The sequence below is a fragment of the Artemia sp. Qi Xiang Cuo genome, chromosome 6 (genome assembly GCF_049724085.1).
Source record: "Artemia sp. Qi Xiang Cuo chromosome 6, ASM4972408v1, whole genome shotgun sequence".
Classification (NCBI taxonomy): Eukaryota; Metazoa; Arthropoda; class Branchiopoda; order Anostraca; family Artemiidae; genus Artemia; species Artemia sp. Qi Xiang Cuo.
The window spans coordinates 6,368,746-6,384,071 of record NC_142799.1 but is presented as its reverse complement, the minus strand read 5'-3'; the positions used below and the strand labels follow the sequence as shown (position 1 = coordinate 6,384,071).

General features: G+C 34.5%; 1 protein-coding gene across 1 annotated transcript in view; it reads right to left on the bottom strand.

Moving 5' to 3' along the window:
• Positions 1-1,814, bottom strand: part of LOC148950816 (kin of IRRE-like protein 3) — a 156,331-nt gene extending 154,517 nt beyond the window's left edge. Inside the window, exon 1 of the mRNA XM_089090466.1 lies at positions 1,677-1,814. Within this exon, the coding sequence (XP_088946592.1) occupies positions 1,677-1,719 (43 nt within the window). The 5' untranslated portion in view covers positions 1,720-1,814. The remainder of the gene's footprint in view (positions 1-1,676) is intronic.
• Between the last annotated feature and the right edge of the window lie 13,512 nt (positions 1,815-15,326).

Below are 15,326 nucleotides of genomic sequence, written 5' to 3'. Positions count from 1 at the left end.
CGGCCTGGTTCTCATGCAAAGTAATACAGGAGACAAAAATTAACGAACAAGAGAGTAGTGAAAAATTATGGTATGTAAAGTAATGTTTGCTAGGGATGTTTACTAGGGGCGAAACCGTGGTTGAGGGATTTTCCGGGATTCGGGGAAGAATAAAATTTTTCGGGGAGACACCTAGATTTTCGGAGAAATCCCCGAAAATTCGGGGACAGTGGAAGCCCTGGTTGCATCCTGCATACCAGGGTTTCGACTAACAGATGTCCGTTGGAAAAAAAATTTGAGATGCAGAGGTAAACTTTGACTCAGATAATTTGGGAGACCACATTGCCTTTCAATGACGATAAATAAAAGTTCAAATAGGGATAAAATCCATTTACTAGACAGTTATGATGATAACAGTGATAGAAATTCACAAAAATACTAGATATTTCGGTCAGATATGCAGTGACCGTCATCAGTAGTAAAACTGATGACGTAGTAAAACTGATAGTTTTACTACTGATGACGGTCACTGTATATGTGACCGAAATATCTAATATTTTTGTCATTTTCTATCACTGTTACCATCATCACTGTCTATTAAAAGGATTTTGTCCCTATTTAAACTTTTATTTAAACTTTGACTTGTGGAGATAAAGTGGAAATCAAATGCCGACTTATCTACTGAATTTCGAGTTATAGAGGTAATTTGGGTCATTTCGACTTACAGAGGTAAAACATAACCGTAAAATTATCTCAGGTTATGCATGGTTTTTTCTTCGACTTAGACGGGTTTTTACAAATGGATTGAAAATAATTTGAGATGTCGAGGATTTCGAGTCATCGGGGTTTGAGTTGTCGAGAGTTGAATGTAGGCTATTAGTTCATCTAATTAATATGTATGGGTATAATCATAACTTAGAACTAATTAAAACATAACAGAATACAGAATTTCACAGACTGATTTTGCAACAGAAAACCAAGATACATTAAAATTTCATAACAGCAAGAAAAATACGCCGACTTTTTGTTAGATTAAATTTTTTGTTAATCTTGGAACAGTATTAATCTTAGGAAACTTTTAACCTGCAACCTTGTTTTTTTGGGGGGGGGGGCGTTTAAGGGCTGAAGATCCACTACAAAATTCGAGAAACATAAGCAAAACTAATAAAATTTCTACTTGTTTTAAGTGAAATTACCGACGCAAAATATATCTTGCGGGTTCTCAACTTTTCTTTGATACTGCAACATGTTTTTTATTTTAATCCTAAGTATTAGCTTGGCTACATCTGCTGACATTTTTGCCTCTCAAAACGTTTCACCCCATTATGTGACTTCACTAGCGATAAAAATGACCCAGCAAGTAATAAATTATTTACAAACATTCTGCAACCCAATTCAAATTCACAGTGATGCAGGCCTGTACTCTTCACATGAATTAGTAATATAATATGGGTAGGACGTACACGTGAGGGGGGCCTTGGGCCCTGACCCCTTTAAATCCTCAGTTTTTCAATATTTTCTAGGCACTTTTTTTTTAAATTATTAGTCCATTTGTTTTTCTTTCTGGACCCACTCACCATTTTTTAATATTTGGTTTCCAGACAAAGACAATACTGTTAACGCGCCTACGGTATCACTATAGGCTATCATTTTTACCTGATTCCTACAGATAAAATAAGCAGCCTTTAATTTCTTACCAGCCCAAGATAAAATAACTCCAAGATGCGTTATAAGCCACATTCTCTTCTAATATCCCAATCCTCAGATCGTCATAAATACACTAAGGTGCTCCGTTTGTGGATGACTAATAAAAGTTGCAACTATTCCTCAAGTTCTTCACAAGATTTACCAGCGCACAAGCTTACGCACTGGGCGGAGTCACAGGTGTTAAAGAAACTCCAGGCTATCACGTGTGTCCAGGTTAGAAGCCGTTTCCAGTAACATATCCAGCGGCTTCACTTGCATCATGAGAGTAATTGATAATTTCTATTGACACCAGTAGATTTTTCATGGCGGGAGAAGGGTGAGAAACGTTCTAGAACAAAAGTTTGTGTCCAGAGAGGAGAAAAACTTTCTTCCAAATCAGTTCAAGCTTCGTCTTTTTCTTTAGTCACCTAGATTATGAGATGAGCAGACAAGTCAATTCATGCAAATACAAGAGTGGGGGCATAAAGTATTTTTCTAAATGTAGTGGAGAAGGGATATTTTGCTCTCTGTTTCATTTTTCGATGAAAATTAAACATTATTTTTTAAAACATGAAATAACAAAAGACAGTATTTAAAAAACTTAGGGGGAGGGGGAAAATTCGCCAACACCCAATTAATTTCACTGGAGGAGAAAATAATGACCTCAGTTTTTTCTGGTTAAATAATGGCCTCAATCTCGCTTTGAACTGCATTATTAACTGCTGTTATTAAGTTGACTCAGCTACAGTAACTCTAAGGCCATAGGAGGCATTTTCCATAAAAAGACTTAAAAACTCATCTCCTCAAGCAAGACAAGTTATCCCAGTTATTTAAGCCTATTTCCTCCTATCTTGTTCATCATGGGCAGCGCAAAGGCGCTGCCTAAAACTTATTTTGTGGAAAAAGTTTTTTTAAATTAATTTTTCAAGATAGAAGGAAGTCTTCGTAGTTTTCAAAATGCCTTTCCTTCTCTTTTGCTGCTTACATTTGGAGCTCTGAAGTGGAGTATTTGATAACATAACCGCTTCTGGTGTTCTAAAATGTATATAAAAAATGGTCCTTCTTTACACAGGCTGCTTACTTATAACAAAATAATGTAAAACAAAACTGAAAGAATTTTTAGTTGATCTGCTCTCCTGGGGAACCAGGCCCTTCTGAAATCCTAAATTTTCTTGATAATTAGGGTAATTACTATTTCACTCGAATAAAACATACACTGCATTAGATATTGCATCATTATTTTGCATTAAAACCTTTTTTTAATGTAAGTATTGAGCGAAAAAAATCTTAAAAAATATGTGAGGGGAATCCACCACCACCCTCAACCTGCGATCTTTAAGCAGAAGTTTGGCAAGTGCTGTTCCAAGAGCATTTTTAGACGCAACAAGCCGCTTGATAGTCGTAGGTGTTTAATTCGGAATGATAACTTGAACCTTGATCTAATTTGAGAAACTGTGAAAAAAAAGAGAATAATACATTTTATCACATTGCTATTATGTTAGAGTATTCATTAATTAACCACTGACATAAATTTCGAACATTGGCCTAAAGAGCGAATGGTTGAGAGGGTGTGGAGCAGAAGCCTTCTATACCCAAGGGAATTTCTATCCATTTTGAATTTCAACGTCAGTTCTAAATTTCTTTTCAATAAATGACTTTTTTTATTTGTTTAATTGCTATTAATTTTGTTCATTTTTGCTGTTCATTAAGAGTTTTCCAAATATTAAGGGCAGGATCACCCCCCGAAACGTCCAATTTTCATGCTAAAATAAATTTTTCTATGCCAATGCTTCGAGAGCGAAAGGTTTTTGTCACCTTCTCCACCTTAACCCCACTTTTACCTAAAAAATTAGTGTTTTCGGCAATGTTTCAATTTTTGATAGTAAAGTTCACCTGTGACAATCAACATTTCGAAATTAAACAGGGTGTTTTTTTCTTTTTATTAACTGTATTGCACGCTTAGTCTATGAAGGGGGGCTACTAGGTATATACCCCCCCCCCCCTCTTTATCTACCTTAACCACTACTTATGGAAAATATGAAAATTTCGACCTAAAAATACACTTTTTAAGGATTCCCCCCTCTTCAACGAAAGAAAAAAAAAAAAAAATAAATAAAAACACGATCTCTTAAACCGAATTTTAAGAAACAGTTTTCAACTTGTCAAATATGAATATATTAATGTGGATTTTCTTTCCACTGTAGCTGTTAGGCGACGTCTTTCTAAAGAACGAGCTTTTAGAAACTTTTCAATGGGCAAATTAAGTTGTCAGTCGTAGGAACGGACATTTCCTAAAATGTGGCTCCTGGAAAATCGGCCACTTTTGTTCGATAATAAACTTTTTCCCAAATCGAATCTCAATGAAAAATCCTACCGACAGCTTATTTCCGAAAGGCTCTCTGAAATAGACTGGAATTGGGTACAAGGAAATAAATATTATTTGCGATGACGAAGTCTTCGAAAAGAAACAGATAAATCAAATAGAGTAATTACAGAAAAATATTTTATAAAGATAAAATTATAATATTTTGTGTGAAAAAAAAAAGAATCGCGAAGAAAGTGTTGCAGTGGTAGAACAAAAGTTTAGACAAAATAGAAAATTCGTTGTTTTACCATCAAGGTGTATTTTATATTTTTTCAAAGCTCTTGCTTCGCATTAAGGTAGATGAGGTCTTAAGGTCTTCGCATTAAGGTCTTCACATATGAAATACCTGAAAACAGCTGGTACGCCAATTGGTTGAGGTGTCAAAAGAGAAAAAAAGCCCATTTACTTTCAAATAGGCCAAAAGCTAAAACCAAAACTTGTTCCAACTATCCGGAAAAAGTGAGTTTTTAAGACTAAATATGAAAGTGTCGGGTGGTCATGGTATAACAAATCTTCCCTGAAAAGTTTTGAATAAGACATTTTCGCGTCTTTATTTTTGGTTTTAAAAAGTATAATTATTCTGTTTACATGTTGTGAATACTATACACACACACACTCTGTGTGTGTGTTCTCAAATTCTGGATAAAAGTTTTGAAATTTCGCGTTTGAAGATTTCGATCCTCTAAACAAAGTTAAATGAAAGCCTGGCGTCAAAAAATCTCGAGAATATGCTGTAAGTCAGCACAGGATCTGAGAATATTATCACTGATCCTCCAATTGATAAGTCTTTGCGTGTTTAGCAATCGTCTGATTTCTTTCATGTCATGAAGTGGTCCTAAAATCAATCGAGGGAATCACGAAAGACTTGTGAAGCAAAACCTGATAGAACTCCATCAAAAGTATCTTTGCGTGCTAAGGAATATTTCTAGCAAAAAAATTTTCTGAATTTTCTGTATAAACAGAAAGTTGTAGTTATTGAAACATATTGGAAACAAATCATTTTTAGGTTAAAATAATGAACAAAAGCTGACAAAAGGAACAAAGCCATAGAGAGAAGACCTTTGGGATGATAATATATAACAGTCTAGCCAATTTAAATGAATATAGGTGTAGCTACTCAACATTTATTTGCACCAAACATATGAAGCCTGATCTCTAAGCCATATTAATAGTTGGCCAGGCAGTTAAATTTGCCAAACAAAGCTAACTCTTATTGTTGACAAAATAAGGAGTAACGCAGCTCAATCGTAACAAATCTCTAAAAAACATAATTTCTATATTGATAGATATGTGAAAAGAATTCGCTCATTATATTGCTTCAATAAAAAAAACATGTTTTTTTCAACTCAAAGTAAGGAGCGACGTTAAAACTTAAAACGAACAGAAATTATTCCGTATATGAAAGGGGCCGTCCCCTCCTCAACGCCTCGCTCTCTACGCTAAAGTTAGACTCTTTCTCACAACTTTTTTTTTAAAACAGTAAAAAACTTTAGCGTAAAGAGCAAGGCGTTGAGGAGGGGACGGCCCGTTCCATATACGGAATAATTTCTGTTCGTTTTAAGTTTTAATGTGGCTCCTTACTTTCAGTTAAAAAAAACCTGTGTTTTTTATTTAATTTTTGAACGTTTTTGAATTAATGCAATTTTTCATTTTGCCTTACTGTACATGAATAATTAAAAAAAAATTGCATATTAATTTCACTTCTATTTGGTTAAATGGCTTTCTCGAAAGTTGTTTAATTTTATTTACGAACGTTTTTATTAGTACTAAATATAAGTAACTTACGAATTAACTTCCGTAACGAACTTCTATATTCATATATTTTTATATACGTATATTAGGGGGTTCGCTCCCTAGTCAATACCTCGATCTTTACGCTGAAGTTCGAATTTTGTTCCAATTCTTTAAGAATGACCCCTTAATCACAATGGCCGTTAATTAGAATAAATAGCTCTTATGAAAGTACTAAAAAATCTTTGGCTTAAACAGCGAGGTATTGACCAGGGGTTGGACCCAATTATATACGTAATAATTTCTGTTCGTTTTAAGTTTTTGATGTTGCTCCTAGCTTTTAGTTGAAAGACTTTTTTTTATTTAATTTCTGTTCGTTTTTTTAAATAATGCTGGGAAATCTGGTGCCCCCTTCATAGCAATGTCCCTTCCCCCATGGAAACATCCTCCATGCAAAGATCCTCCCACATAACCCCCTATCCCCCCACAACCAGAAGAAATCCCCACAAAAACGTCTGTATACTTACCAATAACCAATACTATGTGTAAACATTGGGTAAAGTTCATAACTTTCAGCCCTTCCCCTTGGGACATTGGGGGAATAAGTCATCCTAAAAGAAATAGTTATTATATTTTCGACCATGCTGAACAAAATGGCTATCCCTAAATTTTGATCGGGTTACTTTGGGTAAAAATGAGTGTGGAAGGGGGCCTAGTTGCCTTCCATTATTTTTGGTCACTTAAAAAGAGCAGTGGAACTTTTGATTTCCGATTGAATGAGCCCTCTCACGATCTTCTAGGACCACTTGTTCGATACGATTACCCCTGGAAAAAAAAAAAAAAAAAAAAAAAAAAAAACACGCATCCGTGATCTTTCTACAATTACAATTACACACATCGTATGAGCATTTGCGTAAGGGTTTGTGCGCGTACGTAAGTGTGCGTAATTGTATGTGCGTTTGTCTCTGTGTTTGTGCCTTGTTGTGCTAGTATATACACCATAAAAACAGCCTAATTATTCAAGATAGAAACAAAAATCATTGTTCAATAATCTCAAAATTACGAGAATAGTTGCAAACTCAGATAGAAACTCACTGAAAAAATGTCCGGAAATATTGACTTGGAATGACATACGAAGGCGCTGAAAACAATTACGATTAAAATAAAGAACGTTGACATAAGCCGGAAAACAAAAAAACAAATGAGCAGCTCAGAAGCCAACATGACTTATTTTAAATGGCAAATAGAGGAGTAAACTAAAAAAAAGATACTTTGATGGGTGGTTTTGATTTAGTGTCTCAATCTTCCGAAAAAAACTCGGAATTCGTCAGTCTTTGCATTGGGCTTTCATATTTATTTTGTGTTAATAAAGACTTGTTTAAACTTGCTTGTCAAATAATTGTGTTTTATTTATTAACGAAGTATGTTTATATTGTTTTTAACGTTTGTACTTTTTTTTACGACTATCCTTATGAAAATAAGTAGAAGATAATAGGTCACTTTTGACGTTAGAATCTAAGAAACTATTACAGAAGACTTTGAAGCACAGTTTATATAATTATCCAGTAAGTTTACCGCAGATGACTTCTGGCTCTTCATTCTCGGTACGAACAAAAAGCTCCTCCCACTTATTTCTGCACTTACTGTCCACTTATTGGTGAGCCGGCCAAGTGGTTTTGTCAGTACTTGTTCCGTAGGTGATTATTCTTTGTCTGCCCGTGAAAAGATCTAATGCCGCTTATGTTTATACCGGTTTATACATTCTCTGGAGCAATCGCACCTCGGTCCGGGTTTTTATAATGGGTGAGATAGGGAAAGATCATACTGCTAATTATATAATCTGTGCTTTGAAGATTTGGTCCTTGGCTTTTTCGAATAAGTAAAAAATTTGGCCTTTTTCAGGTTGAATCAGTAGGGGAACAAAGGTAAAAAGAAGACTTTGGAAAGCTCAAGGAACGGAAAACAATGTAAATAAAAACAAAAACAGACTTTGAAAAAACAACTTGGCTGGTTCCAAAAACGGAAATTTGAAGGCGTGGAGTCGTTTTTGGAAACCTTTTTTGGAAATGTTTTTTTTTTTTTAAACATTTCACCTTCAGTTGGTTTAAATAGTGAAACAAAATATAAAAAATCAAAAGGTAAACTCTGGCCATTGCTGATCCAAATAATGGTTCAAAAAAAAAAAGAAAAAAAAAAAGCTAGCTTTCGGCTGGATGAAAAAGAACGAACCCGAAAACAACAAAAAAAAATTATAAGGGAAAATATTACATAAAAACCAACCATTAAAGAAAACTTCAATAATAAATTGTGAAAACACGTCAAAATTGTTTGTCTAGTCAAGGCATATGATTAAAATGCAAGGATAAAAGAAATAAGCCTTAATAATAAAGAAATAGATTCAGAAATTCTCTTTAATGACCTCACTATTACATCAAATCAATACAAATCAAAGAGGGAAAGCCGACAGCTCAAAAAGGCATAGTGGATTCTGAAGAGTCAAAGTTCAGACAAAGGTCACAAACGAATGAAAACTCTTCGTCATATCAAAAAAATCTCGTTCATTATTGCTCTTATATGGTGTGAGAACAATGGCAATCATTGTGGGAATTCGAGACAATTCGTATAAAGTTTGACGTTTGATTGCCACCCAATTCCAGCCCCCTAGCGCCTAATTTGACGTAATGAAGAACATCTTTATTTCGTACAACATTCTAATAAATTATTAAGAATGATGATGCATATATTTGCCTTTGTTATAAACTGACTAAGGTAGAATCTGTAATTATATGGTCATTGGTTCATTGAGCATTTTAATTTCAAGAACTTCCGTTTTTTCTTCTTTTTTTTAGCTGGAGTCTCGATATCGCCAAGATATAATGGGCTAGGAGTGACTAGCAACAAGTGCTACCCCACGTCGCCGCCGCCACCCACTGCCTCATATTGCTTCTGTCAACCAGTTTCTTTCAAGAAGGGTGAAAAAATCACATATTCGTGAGATTTCCTTAAAACCAAACAAAAAGAGAATTCTTGGACATAAATTTTTAAAATTCTTAAAATACAACGATATAAAAATAAAAAAAAACATTCGTTTGCCCTCCTTAACAAATCTTATTCATACCTGAAAACTTCAATTTTCCAAGATTTTTTTTGTTTTGTTTCAAAATTAGAAAGTTTTTTCAAGAGTAGGCCTACCACCTTTTCGTCAGTGGTGCGACGCTAAACGGTGAAAACAAAATTTTTGTATTTTTAAAAGTTGTTTGGTGTCATATGTCTTTAGATCCTTTTGTTATCTTCTTTTGGTACTCTTTCATTATGCAGGAATTTCTAAACATTCAAGTTTGGTTAATGCTAACGAAATAAAATAAAATAAAATAGGATGAATATATAATAGTTTTGAAACAAATTTGGGCTATATATTTGCACATTAGGGGGGGGGAGGGTAAAGTATAGCATATATTAAATACGTAACCAAACCTAACCTTGGTACCCCCCCCCTAAACCCCCAAAAAACACAGTTTAATATCGTATACGCAATGAAAAACACGCTATCATTACCTACTCTATAGCGGTTAACACATCAAAAACGGGTTTTATCATTGCCTACTCTATAGAGGTTAACCCGAAAGGCCCGCATACTGCAAGAGTACCCTTCTTTTTTTAATCGGATCCCCGATACTACCAAAAACAGCATAACTTCATATGAAGGTCTTTTCATTAAAAATTGATTCAATTTTTAAAGAATGCTTCTGGCTCTTCAAAGAATGTGAATGTTTCCTCTTAAACATTAAAAACAGTCAAATTCCATTTTCACTGTCCTTGGTACTTGAAAAAAGCGGCAAAGAAGGGTTTTACTTTGAACTGATTTTGACTACAAATACATTGCTGGATTAAGGAAAGTATGTTCATAAACCCCTGAAAATTTTAAGAATCCTTCAGTATATGTTTGTTTTTAACTTTCTCTGAAACAATATTGGAGGAACCGACTCTCCAGTGAGGTCTATTTTAAAATTAAAACTAAAATTTTAATACAGTTTTATTCAATATCTTGTAGTTTTAATGTTTTAATATCTTGTAGCTTCAGTATTTCTGCTGATGACGATCGCTGTATATGTGGTCGAAATATCGTGAAGTTTGTACCTTTTAACTGTCTAATAAATGGGCTTATCCCCATTTGAACGTTTATTTGTTCACTTTCACACAGAAGAAGAATCTATGAAGGATTTCGTACGAAATTCCACGTGACTAATGACTCTTTAAATTAATTATTTAGTTAAATCAGAATAATAATAAATAGAACATGAAAATAAAAGCATAAAAATATATAGTTAAAATAATAAAATAAAAAATAAATAATAACGAATTCATTCTTCATCAATCATCAATACTCTACCCCCTCCTCCACCCTGCATTCATAACTCCTCCTAACCCCCCATGCCCACCAGTTTACACTTTGCTGATGGCCTTCAACAAAAGTGTTCAAATTGTTTTCACTGGATTATTGGGAATACCAAATATGTGCTTCCATACTGTTCATACACTGTTATAAACTGTTCTTAGCCCTTTGAATGGTTGGATATTACTACTGTTTGCGCAAACTCTTCCTACCATTAAGCCAGTAAGCCAACTGAACCAACTGTACACACTGATACACCAATCAACTGTAATATTCAATCGCACCCTATTTAAACCGAGATAAATACAGTGGTTTTGCCACATATTGGTACTGGGACTCATCCTACATCGAATCACCACTATGACTCAGTTTTCCAGGAATTCAAAACAGACATGCAGAATAGACAGGCTATAGAACACCCCGTGACCTGAACACTCCAGTGGAAAATTTGTAAAAAAAAATTAGAAACAATTAAGAACTATTAAGAAACAATTGTTAATTTGTTACAATTATTAATTTGAACTATTAAGAAACAATTCATAATTTAGAAACAATTAAGAACTTCTGAAACGAGCATTTGAACAGACTTATTGTTTCAAAACAACTTATTCTACTTTTTGTTAGTAATTGTAATCGTTAAAATACAATGTTTTAATGCGGTTGACATTTCCAGGGACCACACTGTAGCCCTTGAAATTTTATATGCAACCTCCTATTTCAGGTAAGTAGATTCTATCTAATAGTAAATAAACAATAAAATACTAACAGATAAGACAATCTTTTGATTTGTACAACAATGAAATAAAAAAAAAGGTTTTATAACTGAAAGTAAAGAGCAACCTTAAAACTAGAAACGAACAGAAATCATTATGTATATGAGGGGATTTTTCCCTCCTCAACACCTTGCTATTCACGCTAAAGTTTTTTAGTACTTCAAAAAAGCTTCTTATTGTTCTGCCTAAACGAGCCTTGTGTTTCACGAGTCGTTCATAAAGAATTGGAAAAATTCAAACTTTAGTTGAAAGAGCGAGATGTTGAGGAATGGGCAACCCCGCTCATATACATAATAATTTCCGTTCGTTTCAAGTTTTAATGTTGCTCCTTACTTTTATCTGAAAAAACTAATTTTTTATATTTAATTTCTGATCGTTTTAAAATAACGCTAGGAAATCTGGCTCCACTTTCACAGAAAAATACCTCATCCCCACGGATATATCCTCTAGAGTATTCAATCCTGGTGAAAATTTACCCCGGACAATTACCCTTAACAGCTCCACTCGTAAAACTGAGTCGGTAAAGAGAAGGCAAGACATAAAAGCAATTTCGTAGCCTAAAGGAATTCTGGCAAATTTCACCAGTGTAAAATTTCCCCTGAAAAATTCACTCCTTGGAAACTTCCCTCCCCATGGAAAATTCTCCCCGTGGAAAATTCGTCAACAGAAAATCCGTCCCCCCAACCAAAGAAATGTATGCATGCTTTCCAATAACAAATACTATACATACACAATGGGCAAATTTTATAACTTAAAGACCTTTCCCCGGAGGCTGTGAGGGGTCTTGTTATCTCGAAAGGCACAGTTAATGGGCCTTTCAACAATGTTGAACAAAATGCCGATCTCAAAATTTTGATCGGACGATTTTGAGAAAAAGGAGTATGGGAGGAGGCCTGGTTGTCCTCCAATCTTTTTGGACACTCAATCTTTGTCTTGTCCTCAATATTTTGCCTGTATGTTACGTTGTGTAAAAGTCAACATAGTAAAGGTAAAACAGTACTTTTAGATGGGTAATTAATAATTTTATAAGCTTTTCCTGGAAAATAAATTGGTAAACTTTTCCTGGAAAGCCTATTGCACCGTCTTTTTATCACAATCCGTCCTTCTCCAAGAACCATGAGGTGATCAGAACTTTTAATTTCATATCAATTTCACATTTTTAGTGTCGCATACTTTGCTTATGATGACTGTAATGATTTTGTACTATGAAATTTATGGTTTCATAGATTTTTACGTCAGCCTAGTGTGAAGTGATAAATACTAGGTTATAGTTCAAGCGGTTTAATCAAGCTAATTTTAACTTTTACTCTGTTGTTTCGTCTTTTTATAGTAAGAAGCAACCTTTTTACTCAATTAGTGTTTGGACCTTACAATAGGCGCTACTTCATACTTATCACCCTGGTCGCAAGTCTAAAAATAAATCTTAAGAATATATGTCTATATTATTGGATTTTCTTTATATATGCCTGCCAAATAACACAACTTATCATCTGAAAAACATCGGGTCTCTGTTGTCTTAGCATAAATTCTGCCTCTTGCAGTTCATTTGATTAGTCAAACAGTTCGTGGTAACGAACTGTAAGTAAGGAGCGACCCGGCTCAATGGTAACCGAAACTCTAGAAAACGAGTTTTTGGTACCAATAGATATATCACAAGAATCAGATTTTAGTGCTGATTTCTAATATATATTTTTCATCAAGTTTAGTGCTACCCATCGAACGTTACGAGCCTGAGAAAATTTGCCTGATTTTCAAAAAAGGGGGAAACACCACCTAAAAGCTATAGAACCTTAATGAAAATCACACCATCATATTCAGCGTATCAGAGAACCCTACTGTAGAGGTGTCAAGCTCCTATCTACAAAAATGTGGAATTTTACTTTTTTGCCAGAAGAAAAATCACGGGTACATGTTGATTTGTTTTTTTTTTTTTCCCAGAGGTAACCGTATCGACCAAGTGGTTCTAGAATATCGCGAGAGGAATCATTGGAATGAAAATTAAAAGTTCTAGCTACCTTTTAAAGTGAACAAAAAAATGGAGGGCAACTAGGCCCCCTCCCACGCTTATTGTTTTCCCAAAGTCATCCGATCAAAATTTTGAGACGGCAATTTTGTTCAACATGAGGGAATATATTATAAAAATGTCTTTTAGGACGACATAATATCCTAATGTCCTAAGAGGAAAGGCTAAAAGCTATGAAATTTACCCCCTACTAACATATAGCTTTGGTAAATGGGAAATAGACAGAAGTTTTCAGGAGTTTTTTTTTCTGGTTGTGGGAGGGAAGGGTGGGTCGGTGGTTATGTTGGAGGATCTGTTCATGATGGAAGTTTTCATGAGGCAAGGGAAATTGCCATGAAGGGGGCGCCGGACTTGCCAGCATTATTTATTGGTTATTGGGAAGTATACAACCATTTTCAGGAAGGATTTTTTCTGGGGGGGGGGGGGCTAGAGGAGGGGGTTACTCTGGAGAATATTTCCGTGGTGGATGTTTCGTTGGGGGAAGAGACATTTCTATGAAGGGGGCGCCAGATTTCCAAGCATTAGAAATTAAATCGATCATTAGACGATCAGAAATTAAATAAAAAAAACAAGTTTTTTCAACTAAAATGTAAGAAGGAATATTAGAACTTAAAACGAACAGAAATTATAACGTATGTGAGGGGGTTCTCCCCAAGTCAATACCTCACTCTTTACGCTATAGTTTTTTTAGTGCTTTCAAAAGAGCTATCTATTCTAATTAAACGGCCTTTGTGATTCAGGGGGGTTTGTGAATCAAAATTTTTTTTTAATTTTAACTTAAAGTGCGTGGTTCTGACTAAGGGGAAAACCCCTTCATATACGTAATAACATATACATAATAAAAAAACAATAAAAAAACAAGTGATACGGCTCAATAGTAATCAAACCTTTTAAAAACGGAATTTTGGTGTCAATAAATTTATCAAAAGAATGTGTTTATAATGCTGATCCTAAATATATAAGTTTTATTAAGTTTAATATTACTCATCAAAGGCTACAGGCCTGAGAAAATTTACTCGATCTTTTAAAGAGGGGGGAAACATCCCCTACAAGTGAAAGAATTTTAATGAAAATCACACCGTCAGAATTCAGCGTATCAGAAAACCCTATTACATAGGTTTCAAGCTCATATCTGCAAAAATCTGCAACTTTATATTTTTTGCCAGAAGAAAAATATATGAATATAGAAGTTAGTTACGTAAGTTAATTTGTAAAGACATCCATTTAGCAAAAGAAAAGTAAAATTTTTATGCAAATAAAAGCTGCATTAACTAAAAAACGATCAGAAATTAAATAGAAAAAACAAGTTTTTTAAACTGAAAGTAAGGAGCGACATTAAGACTTAAAACGAACAGAAATTATTCCGTATATGAAAGGGGCTGTCCCCTCCTCAACGCCTTGCTCTTACGCTAAAGTTTGACTCTGTCTCACAACTTTATATTTTTTAAACAATTAAAAACTTTAGCGTAGAGACCAAGGCGTTAAGGGGGGGACAGCTCCTTTCATATACGGAATAATTTCTGTTCGTTTTAAGTTTTAATGTCGCTCCTTACTTTCAGTTTAAAAAACTTGTTTTTTTTATTTAATCTCACATTCAAGTTCAATTCATCTCATCTAGCAATTGCAATTCCTGAGCTGCATTAAAAACTACTCTATTAGAAACAAACTGAAACTAAACGATAAAGAATAAGAATAAGACAGATAGACGAGAAGCATTTCAAAGGTCTGGGCAGAATTGATGTCTAGGGGAGGGCGGCTTATCGTTGACATCATTACAATCCAAAGGTTTAAAAAGGAATTTTTTTTATGGGGACTGAAGCGGCGTTTCAAAGCATATAGCTAGAGGCAAATTCCGAGGAGGTCGTATCTCCCTCCTTCAAACCCCTCCTCAGTATTAATTTTGTCAAACAGTTCGTGGTAACGAACTGTATGTGAGGAGCGACCCGTCTCACTAGTAACTGAAACTAAAAAAAAACTGAATTTTGATACCAATAGATATATCAAAAGAATCGACTTTTTATGCTGATTAAATAAGAAAAAACAAGTTTTTTTTTAACTGAAAGTAAGGAGCGACGTTAAAACTTAAAACGAACAGAATTACCGTATATGAAAGGGGCTGTCCCCTCCTTAACGCATCGCTCTTTACGCTGAAGTTTTTTATTGTTGGAAAAAATAGAGTTGTGGGAAAGTCAAAATTTAGGGTAAAGAGCAAGGCGTTGAGGAGGGGACAGCCCCTTCCTCATGCGGTAATTTTTGTTCGTTTTAAGTTTTAATGTCGCTCCTTACTTTCAGTTAAAAAACTTGTTTTTTTTATTTAATTTTTGAACGCCTTTGAATTAATTCAGGTTTTGATTTTGGCTCACCGTACATGAATAA